Source organism: Tachysurus vachellii, chromosome 8 (genome assembly GCF_030014155.1).
Source record: "Tachysurus vachellii isolate PV-2020 chromosome 8, HZAU_Pvac_v1, whole genome shotgun sequence".
NCBI lineage: Eukaryota > Metazoa > Chordata > Actinopteri > Siluriformes > Bagridae > Tachysurus > Tachysurus vachellii.
In genome coordinates, this window is record NC_083467.1 from 7,567,089 (window position 1) to 7,577,057 (window position 9,969).

General features: G+C 40.6%; 1 protein-coding gene across 1 annotated transcript; it reads left to right on the forward strand.

Annotated features, from left to right (window-relative positions):
- The first annotated feature begins 643 nt into the window (after positions 1–643).
- acp6 (acid phosphatase 6, lysophosphatidic) lies at positions 644–9,969 on the forward strand. Its single transcript, XM_060876013.1, has 11 exons — positions 644–773; positions 4,806–5,025; positions 5,145–5,273; positions 5,855–5,985; positions 6,088–6,167; positions 6,284–6,371; positions 7,013–7,145; positions 7,366–7,466; positions 8,327–8,419; positions 8,888–9,053; positions 9,143–9,969. The coding sequence occupies exons 2-11, from the start codon at positions 4,816–4,818 to the stop codon at positions 9,275–9,277; spliced, it is 1,266 nt and encodes a 421-aa protein (XP_060731996.1). The 5' UTR covers positions 644–773; positions 4,806–4,815; the 3' UTR covers positions 9,278–9,969.

Consider the following 9,969-nt stretch of genomic DNA (forward strand, 5'->3'; position numbering starts at 1 on the left):
GTGATGATGAAATCCACAGTGTAATTTTTTTTTTTTTAAAGATGATTTCTAAATGCAGAACTCTGTTACGTAGTGAGTCTGTGCACACTTGGCACAGCTGATTCTGTTTCTGATTCTGAGGATGTCACTACATAACACAATTCTGGATTTAGAAATTATCTTAAAAAAAAATAATAATTGCACAATCAGTTTTTATGTCTGTGTTACAATATGGTCATTCAAATTCAGCCGTATCAGGGCTGACGTTTTGCAAACATATGGGCAAAACGTGCAATACTTGACACAGGAAGAAACCCTGTACAGCACCACCATACTGCCACTGTGTGTTTGTGTGTGACATCAAGACATCAAGTTATTGCACCATCATGACTATGTTACATGAGTTGTAACATGAGTTATTTTAATATATAAAAGTACAGTCACAATCAATGCATATTAATTAAGCAGTAAGTAATTAAACGTTTCTTTCACTAAGGAGATGACAGAGGAGACCACAAGTGCATGCTGGGATTTTAAGTGTAATCCTTGCAACTAAATTCCTTTGCTCTTATATGGTGGTCAATGCGGTAATATGTCAACACAGCGACTTCGATGCACGTTCTATGGGAATTGGAGTCTTTTATACCTGCTCCACGTGAGAATGTAATGACAATTGAACTACAAAACCCAGAAGACATTGCTCTCATAGCCGGCACCTGTATTTTCAAAATACCGAAAGTTTGCCAGCAGGAATGAATGCAACGTTAGATATCTAACCGGACACCTGTGAATTAGTGAGTAAAATGATTAACCTGATTGTTTTAATCAACATTTTAGTACAAAACATGTATTTGTTTGAGCACGGTCAGGTAGTGTGCGTTGTCATGGACACAGCTAACCGCACAATAACGCAGGAATAAGATGATAAATCGCTAAGGAATAACTTCAGCTCAACTTCAACGTTCTTAAAGACAAGGGAAACAATTCAGATTAAGTGTAACTGTAATGCTTTATATTGTTCCTTTAGTCTTTACTATGAGGAGACTAATGCTAGTTTGCTAACGACCTGCCGGATTTTGTATCGTTTCTTAACATCCGGTGTCGCAAACCGAACAGTGCTGAACCATAAGATGTGTCATTCGTAAATGAGTCGACTCACATATCTAAAGAGCTGTAAACATTTAATCCTGAAAAAAAAAAATCTCTATTCCTCATGGATGTTCTCTTATTTATCTAATTTGGTCGAGTGAATCTTGGCACAGCATTTTAGAAAAGCTATTTAATACTAATGAAAAGATGTTTATTTATTTATTTATTTATTTATTTATTTATTTTTACGAAGCAAATAGGTAACACATTGCTTTGTCTACATTTATATAAATTTCATAACAAGCACATTATTTATGGTTATAGTTTTCTTTTTTAAAGGTTATAGTACTATTTGATTGAACAGTTTACCCAAGGAATCATTTAGGAGTCAAAAGAGTCGGCTCTTGTTGGTGAGCTGAGCCGAGTTCTCTGACTTGCTCCATAATAATAAAAAGCTTTCTTTCACTTTTAGTAACAATACTAATGCCAGTCTATTTTATATAGTAACCATACTAGTACCAGTCAACTAATAACAGTCTATTGCTGGACATCATACACACACACACACAAACACACACACACACACACACACACACACACACACACACACACACACACACACACACATTTATATACAGTACACTCTTTCACACCTTGGGGTAGTTTATATTTATCTGTGCATGTTGGCATGTTTTCTGGGAGTTGGGAGGAAACTTATTTGGACATGGTGGAGAACATGCACAGAAATGTCACACAGACATTTACAGACCTCAGCTCTGGATCCTGGAGCTTTGAGGCAGCAAGGCTACACATTCGTATGTTTTTGTCTTGGATCAAGCCTCCCAAGGACACTTTGCAGTTAAATCAAAGATACCATGTTAACATCATGTTTACATTTTAAATTAAAATGTAAAAAATAAAACGGAAAAAAATGCAAAGAAAATGCATGATTTTTTCCTGAGATGCAACACATAGCAAACTAAAAAGATGCAAATGAGCTATTGGTTGAAAAGCATGGGCTTTTAGTTGTGTTTTTTTTTTTCTCTCCACAATGTGGAGGAAGACAGCGGAGTGGAATAAAGGTTGCACTGTTTTTGGGGCAGTCAAGATTCCCCTAATGATATGGATGATGCTTTTGGCTCTGACTGAATGATTGTTACAGTCATTAATACATCAAATACTTTTATATGCATAGCTATAGATCTGTAGAACCTAACAACTCCAGTCAAAAATACATTAATAGATTAATCTGCTGTCTGTGGCGCTCGAGTCTGGCTACTTCGGGGAAACATGGCGTGTGTCTCAGCTTCTAGAAGAGTAGTTTGCATTGCAAGACTTCAGAGGTTTGAATATTGGCTGCAGCAACACCCAGATGAATTTGAATGCACTGTGTCTGCAGTGTACCTTTTTCATCAGTTTCACACTTAACACAAACAACAAACACAAATATTGTGCTGCATTATTGTTTATTCTATGAATTACATTTTAAATTCAGTGTGCCATCAAAATGGAGAAAAATGTGAGTATTTCTATAACGGCTGATCTCCTAGGATTTTAAAACAACCATCCAGTGAGCATCAGTTCTGTGGACAGAAACACATTGTTGATGCTAGAGGTCAGTGGAGACTGGCCAGACCTGACAAAAGGATACATTAACTCACATAATCACGCTGTAGTATTGTGTGTAGAAAAGCAGAAAAAAATAAATTGAAAAAGTAATAAATTGTACGTACAGTTGTGCTATACTTGACCGAATGGAACAGAATCGAATGAGATGCACGGATGTGGTGGTATGGATGGAGGTGGTAACAAGTAAACGTAAGATTATTGCACAATGGCATTGTGTAATGGGGGAACATACAACTGTTCATGAGGTAGATTTCCTGGGGGAGGAAACTGTTCTTGTGCTTGGTTGTGCTGGTATTTGGGACTCTGTAGCGCTGGCCAGATGATAAATGATAAAAAGCGGATGTCTTGGATTTTCCTCATATATACAGTTCTTGAAGGGTGGGCAGGGGATCACCAATAATCCACTCAGAAGTCCGAACTGTTCTCTGTAGTCTTCTGATGTCTGATGCATCCTTTGTTGTACAGGCCGATGACTGTAGTGTCGTCCGCAAACTTAAGGAGTTTGACTGTACTGTCATTAGAGGTGCAGTCGTTGGTGTACAGGGAGAAGAGCAGTGAGGAGAGAACACAACCTTGAGGGGCGCCAGTGTTGGTGGAGCGGCTGTTTGACATAAATTTCCCTCAGTCTCACAGGCTGCTGCCTATCTGTCAGAAAGCTGGTGATCCACTGACAGATAGAGCTAGGAACAGAGAGCTGTGTTAGTTTGGTCTGGAGGAGTGTTGGAATGAAAAAAAAAAACAGAAAGCAGATTCTGCCGTGGGCACAGACTCGCTAACACTGGACAGGTGAACAGGGGGAAACATAGCCTGGCATGAATCTGGATTTCTGCTGAAACCTAGAGATGGTCAGAAATTGGCACCAACAGCATGAATCAACGGCGAGTGCAGGCGGGTTGGAGTGGGTGGAGAAAAGTTTCAGGAGTGTTGTGTGACAGAAGAATGTTAGAAAGAATCAAAGGAAAGGTGCAGAAGACAGTAGTGAGAACAGCTCTGCTGTATGGATTAGAGACTGTAGCAGTGAGGAAAACACATGAGGCAGAGATGGAGGTAGCGGAGATGGCATCTGTTGATGGAGATGTTGAGGTTTTCTGTAGGAGTGACAAGGATGGACAGGATTAGGGATTAGCACATCAGTGTGACAGCTCAGGTTGGCTGTTTTGGGGACAAGGTCAGAGAGGTTAGATTGAGATGGTTTCGACATGTACAGAGAAGGGAGATGGTTATATTGGTAGAAGGATGTTGGAAAAGGAGCTGCCAGGTAAGAGGTCAAGAGGAAGGACAAAGAGGAGATGTATGGATGTGTTAAAAGAGGACAAAGTTAATTGGTGTGAGAGTAGAGGATGTTCTCATTAATTCACAGCAATATTGTCATTAATATTTAAGTTAAACTACTTAGTAATGTCAGTGTGGTTGTTTTATGTATGGATAATCGTTGGATTATTATGCAGTATTTGGTTCTTGTCTGGGGGGCACGGTGGCTTAGTGTTTAGCACCTTTGCCTCACACCTCCAGGGTTGGAGGTTCAATTCCCACCTCCACCTTGTGTGTGTGGAGTTTGCATGTTCTCCCCGTGCCTCGGGGGTTTCCTCCGGGTACTCCGGTTTCCTCCCCCGGTCCAAAGACATGCATGGTAGGTTGATTGGCATCTCTGGAAAATTGTCCGTAGTGTGTGATTGCGTGAGTGAATGAGAGTGTGTGTGTGTGTGTGTGTGCCCTGTGATGGGTTGGCACTCCGTCCAGGGTGTATCCTGCCTTGATGCCCGATGACGCCTGAGATAGGCACAGGCTACCCGTGACCCGAGGTAGTTCGGATAAGCGGTAGAAAATGAATGAGTAAGTGGTTCTTGTCTGTGACTGTGACTATTAAATAAAAATAACTTGAACTGAAATGTATTTCAATCACTTGGAATTGTTCGGGAAGTGTATGATCTGATGTTAGGTCTGACCAAAGCTCTAAGAGCAGCTCTAGATCTGATACTTCTGATATTCTGTACAACCCACTGAATTTCTAAATGTTTTACACAAAAGTGGACCAGATCTTATGCAAAGACAAAGTGACAGATTCATTCTAATTCTCTCTCTCTCACTCTTTCTCTCCCCCCTGAAAGGTACGACACCATGTTGGCTCGCGTGGGCGCTATGACAACAGCGATTCTCGGCTCTGCAGTGTTCTGGGCGCAGCGGAAAAACACTGAGCCTGAACAGGCAAACTTGGATTTGACTCCTAGTTCCGAACAGTCCTCATCTCAGCATGAGCTGAAACTTGTTCAGGTGTTGTTTAGACATGGTGCAAGAACACCACTGAAATCTATACCAGATGTTTTGGAGGTGAGTTTTACTGTAAAAAGAAAACGAGAGAGAGAGAGAGAGATTTTTTATTGGATAACTGGAGCAAAGATATAGAGTCGGTTTTATCTGCTTATATTTTGTCTTGTTGATCTTTTAAGGCACACTGGGTTCCTGACCTTCTGCAGGTTCCAGATCACACCAAGATTGATTATGTAGTTACAGACCTACAGGGAGGCCCAAGACCACCTTCTCCTGTGGAGGAAAGCTACAGAGCTAAAACACTGGCGGTCAGTGTACATGTACATGTTGTGGATATGTCACCTAGCATTTAGTGTCGAAGGTTGCTTTCATGATTCGCACTTACACACAAAGAGAGCGGTGTTGTTAACCAGAGTGGAGAATATTTGAAGAAGAAAGATTTACAGATAATGTTCCATCGAAGGTCCTGTGTAGACATGTTCTTTTTGGGTCAAAATTTTGGCAGAAGTAAAACAAAACAAATTGCTTTTGCCTGTTAATATAAATTGTTGTTTTTCTTATATTTAGAGCGATTATTTTGGTGAAAGGTGTGAAATTAAAGTTTTAAACAATGTCAGGTTTTATAAATCTGGGTTGTGGTGGCTCAGTGGTTAAGGTGTTGGACTACTGATCGGAAGGTCATGGGTTCGAACCCCAGGTCCACCAAACTGCCACTGCTGGGGTCCTGAGCAAGGCCCTTAACCCTCAATTGCTCAGTTGTATAAATATAAAAGAGTCCACATGTCTTGTTTTTTTTTTTTCCCTCTTACTCTGACCTGCAGATTTCGGTGTTTTTATTCTTGCCATCTAGTCAGTCCATGACATTGACCTCAGATCTCCTGTTTATTAGGGTGGCACATACCCAGGTCAGCTGACCACACTGGGCATGCAACAGCTGTATGATCTCGGACTAAGGCTGAGGAGGAGGTACATTCAGGACATGACCTTCCTTAGCCCAAACTTCAACAGTAAAGAAGTTTAGTGAGTCCATTTCTAATTCCCTTTCACTAGTATCCAACCTCTGTACAATCAACACTGCTCGCTGCCGATGTGTGTGTTAAGCTTGAGTCTGTACTTCTGCAGCATCCGGTCAACCAACATCGTCCGCACCATCGAGTCAGCCAAGTGTCTGGTAGCGGGCTTGTTCCAGCAACAACAAACTGGTAAAGACAAACACACTGTGTGTGTGCGTGTGTGTGTGTGGTATATGTTGAGGCTAAATCAGAGCATATTTTACCTCTTTTATGTTTTTTTTTCTTTTTTTTTTTTTCTTTTCAAGAAACTGTACCCATCCTCACAGAAGAAGCAAAAAAAGAGATCCTATACCCAAACTACCATGGATGCAAACTTCTCAAGATGCTCAGCGGGTGAGATATACAAGATGAACTTAGATGAATTAGTGTTACCAAGATACCACTGACATTTCTGTGGAAGATTACTACAATAATCATTCAAAGGCCAATAACTGTTTTTGAATTCGTATTTTTAATTACTGATTACACAAATTAAAAAAAATGCTATGCATCATGTCAATATGATGTCATCACTGTGGGCCCATTAGAACATCAGCCACTGTACAGAGCACATGCTGATTACATTGGATAGAAATACACGGTGACAGGTGATACAGAGCCTTACTTAATATTTGCTATTGCCATGACGTCACTGTAGTATCCAAATAAGCAAACAGGTTTGAATCGTTTTTTTTTTTTTTTTGGTTTTTTTTTTAAAAACATATCAACGATCCATAGGAATAGTCATGCATCAGGTAAATATGAAACCAGACTTTGACGAACACGGAAAACAAATTTCATGTCAAATTGCTACATGCTGCACACACATTAGCAAAAACGTGCAAATACACATCGGTCCGGTTAAATAGTTGGATATTCTCCTCAGCAGACCCAATGACCTTGAGATCAGAGTCCTGCAGGTGAATCAAATGACATTAGTTGTGTTAAAAAGCATTTTGAAATGGTTACCGTTAGTGGTGTTTTCTGGCCCGCAGGTCTCGTTGGGCAGAATCATCCACGTTGCCTGATATCGCTTCTGATCTACGGAGCATTCAGAGCGTGTTGGGGGTCAAGCCTCATCAGCATCTTGACTTCATCCTCATAAGAGATGATATGGTGGCCAGAGAGGTTGGAGCAGCATTTTATTTAACCTTTATTAAATCAGAATCTGATAACACAGCAAACATACATGTTTACTGTCTTCTCATTAGCACTCACTGTAGGTGTAAATGTAATGTATCCAAAACTTGATCATTTTCCCATCAAAGCTTTAATGGGCTTTACATGACTAGGCTTAGAAATACCATCAGTATTAGGCCAGAAATCTTCATTTTGTTTCTCCTTTTAGACTCACAGACTACCGTCCCCTGCAGCTCTGGAGAGCTGGAGAGCTAAAGTAGAGCAGAGAGCTATAGATATGATCTGGCACATCTATGAGCCCAGTAACAGGTGAGTCACTCTAGAGGGCATATTTCAGCTAAGCTACTTAAGCATGTGGCTTATGGCTTTTGTACATTTTGAACACCAATCAAAGTGCAGTACAGGGTGTCAGGAACCAGTGCACTACAGCCTTTCTCTTCTCTTCTCTTCTCTTCTCTTCTCTTCTCTTCTCTTCTCTTCTCTTCTTTTCTCTTCTCTTCTCTTCTCTTCTCTTCTCTTCTCTTCTCTTCTCTTCTCTTCTCTTCTCTTCTCTTCTCTTCTCTTCTCTTCTCTTCTCTTCTCTTCTCTTCTCTTCTCTTCCCTTCCCTTCCCTTGTCTGCCCTTCCCTTCCCTTGTCTGCCCTTGTCTGCCCTTGTCTGCCCTTGTCTGCCCTTGTCTGCCCTTGTCTGCCCTTTCCCTTTCCCTTCCCTTTCCCTTTCCCTTTCGCTTCCCTTCCCTTTCCCTTTCCCTTTCCCTTCCCTTGTCTGTCCTTTCCCTTCCCTTCCCTTCCCTTGTCTGTCCCTTCCCTTGTCTGTCCCTTGTCTGTCCCGTCCTTTGTCTGTCCCTTGTCAGTCCCTTGTCTGTCCTGTCCTTTGTCTGTCCCTTCCATTGTCTGTCCCTTGTATGTCCCTTCCCTTATCTATCCCTTGTCTGTCCTGTCCTTTGTCTGTCCCTTCCCTTATCTGTCCCTTGTATGTCCCATCCCTCGTCTGTCTCTTCCCTTGTCTGTCTGTCTGTCATTCTTCCTTGTGCTACTTGGTACCTGACTTTTTGGACTACCTTTATACAGTATATACACTCTAAGTCACAGTTGCTGAATAGGAAGAGTTCTATATTTTTGAAACGGAAAACATTCTGTACTAAAATTGTGTGGTTTTGTTTCTATTCAGGGAGAGTCTACAGTTGTGTGTGGGTCCGGTGCTTCACACTCTTCTCACTAACATGGAGAAGAAGGTTCAGGGTAATACCCCAGATTCAGACAGGTGAGTATTTTGATTACTCGAAAGCGTACACACTGTAGGTTATTTTAAAAAGTAGTCACACCAACAGGTATTTCTGAATAAACTGACACTACAGCAGCACAAAACCGATTTGTCTTTAAGTGGCATGCTAGTTCTACAAATCACTGAGAAACATTACTATGGTAGCCAGTAGATCTTACACCTACTGGTGACTTCATAGTACAGCGACAGGTGACTTGTAGCAATAAAATCGCCGTACAGTATGTGTGAACAAAGCGTAAAATGTATTCATAACAACATTAGAAAAGTGGATTTTGAGATGTTTTTTAAAAATGCTTGCTGATAACTAAGTACTCTGAGAGAATGTTGACAGACTGCAGTAAATCCTTCCTGTTCCTTGTTTTACTTACTGATAAACATCCTGTGAGATGCTTTAGCCCTTGAGTGTTGTTTTTTTATGAGCATTTTTATCTACATTTCCGGTACAAGGAAGCTGTTTCTGTACTCTGTACACGATACTACGCTAATGCCGTGCCTGATGGCATTGGGTGTGTTTGATATGAGATGGCCTCCGTATGCTGCTGACATCACACTTGAGCTGTACCAACACCGGCAGAACAAGCAGCATTATGTCAAAATATCCTACATCGGTCAGGTAAGACCTGTGACACTGCGACTGTGTGGGTGATAGAATGATATAATGCATTGTTTATAATGCTAAATCTTTTCTCCTGTGCCTCAAAGGATCAGAAGATCCCTGGCTGTAGTGATGTCTACTGTCCTCTGAGCGAGTTTAAGCAGGCTATGTCCATGTATGCACTGCCCGAAGAGAGATACCACACCCTCTGCAACCGCAGAGAAGAGATACCCACCCACTGAGTTTACACTACCTCACCCCTTTGCAAACACACACACAAACACACACACACCAGAAGCAGGTTCAGCTTATTTCATATTTACACTCATTGATTTCCAGAACTTTAATCTACTATTCATTACTTGTTTTATATAGTTTTTAGATTTTTTGAACATTTTTGTTTAGGACTGTCTCGATCATGAACCTCAGCATTTACACATCAAATGGTCAACAAATAAAAATTGCATCCTGTACTTATTTGCAGTTATACAAGTACGAAGTAGACTTGTTTCTAATCATATCATCAGTCACATATCACCAGAACACAAAGCATGCGGTATGTAAAATATTATGTAAGCATACTCAAATTCAGAACGAAGCATCAGACAAGATTGTTACTCATAGTACTTATCACAAGACAGAAAGGGAAAACTGAAAAGTGAAGTTGTTTATTTATTACAAAGTAATGAGTAATTTTTAACTCGGCGTCCACTTTAACATTTGTTTATTTGTGCTCTTTGGATTTGAGTGTGTGCTTATTTTCCCCTCTGTGGGGTATCTTACTGCACTTCTAACATATAGACGACGTGAAAGAGAACGTATTTGGTTTCACCTGTTTTTGCGGATTTAAATCAACTTTACTTTTTATTAGTAAATATTATAAGTACATTCAGTCGTGGTGTTAAAGCTTAAAATAAATTACTGAGTAGTTGTA

Excerpts from the sequence above, each read along its gene's own strand:
- acp6 (XM_060876013.1), top strand. The coding sequence starts at position 4,816 with ATGTTGGCTCGCGTGGGCGCTATGACAACAGCGATTCTCGGCTCTGCA. Across the intron at positions 7,146-7,365 it reads ATGATATGGTGGCCAGAGAG|ACTCACAGACTACCGTCCCC; the intron begins GTTGGAGCAGCA and ends TTCTCCTTTTAG. Across the intron at positions 9,054-9,142 it reads AAATATCCTACATCGGTCAG|GATCAGAAGATCCCTGGCTG; the intron begins GTAAGACCTGTG and ends TGTGCCTCAAAG.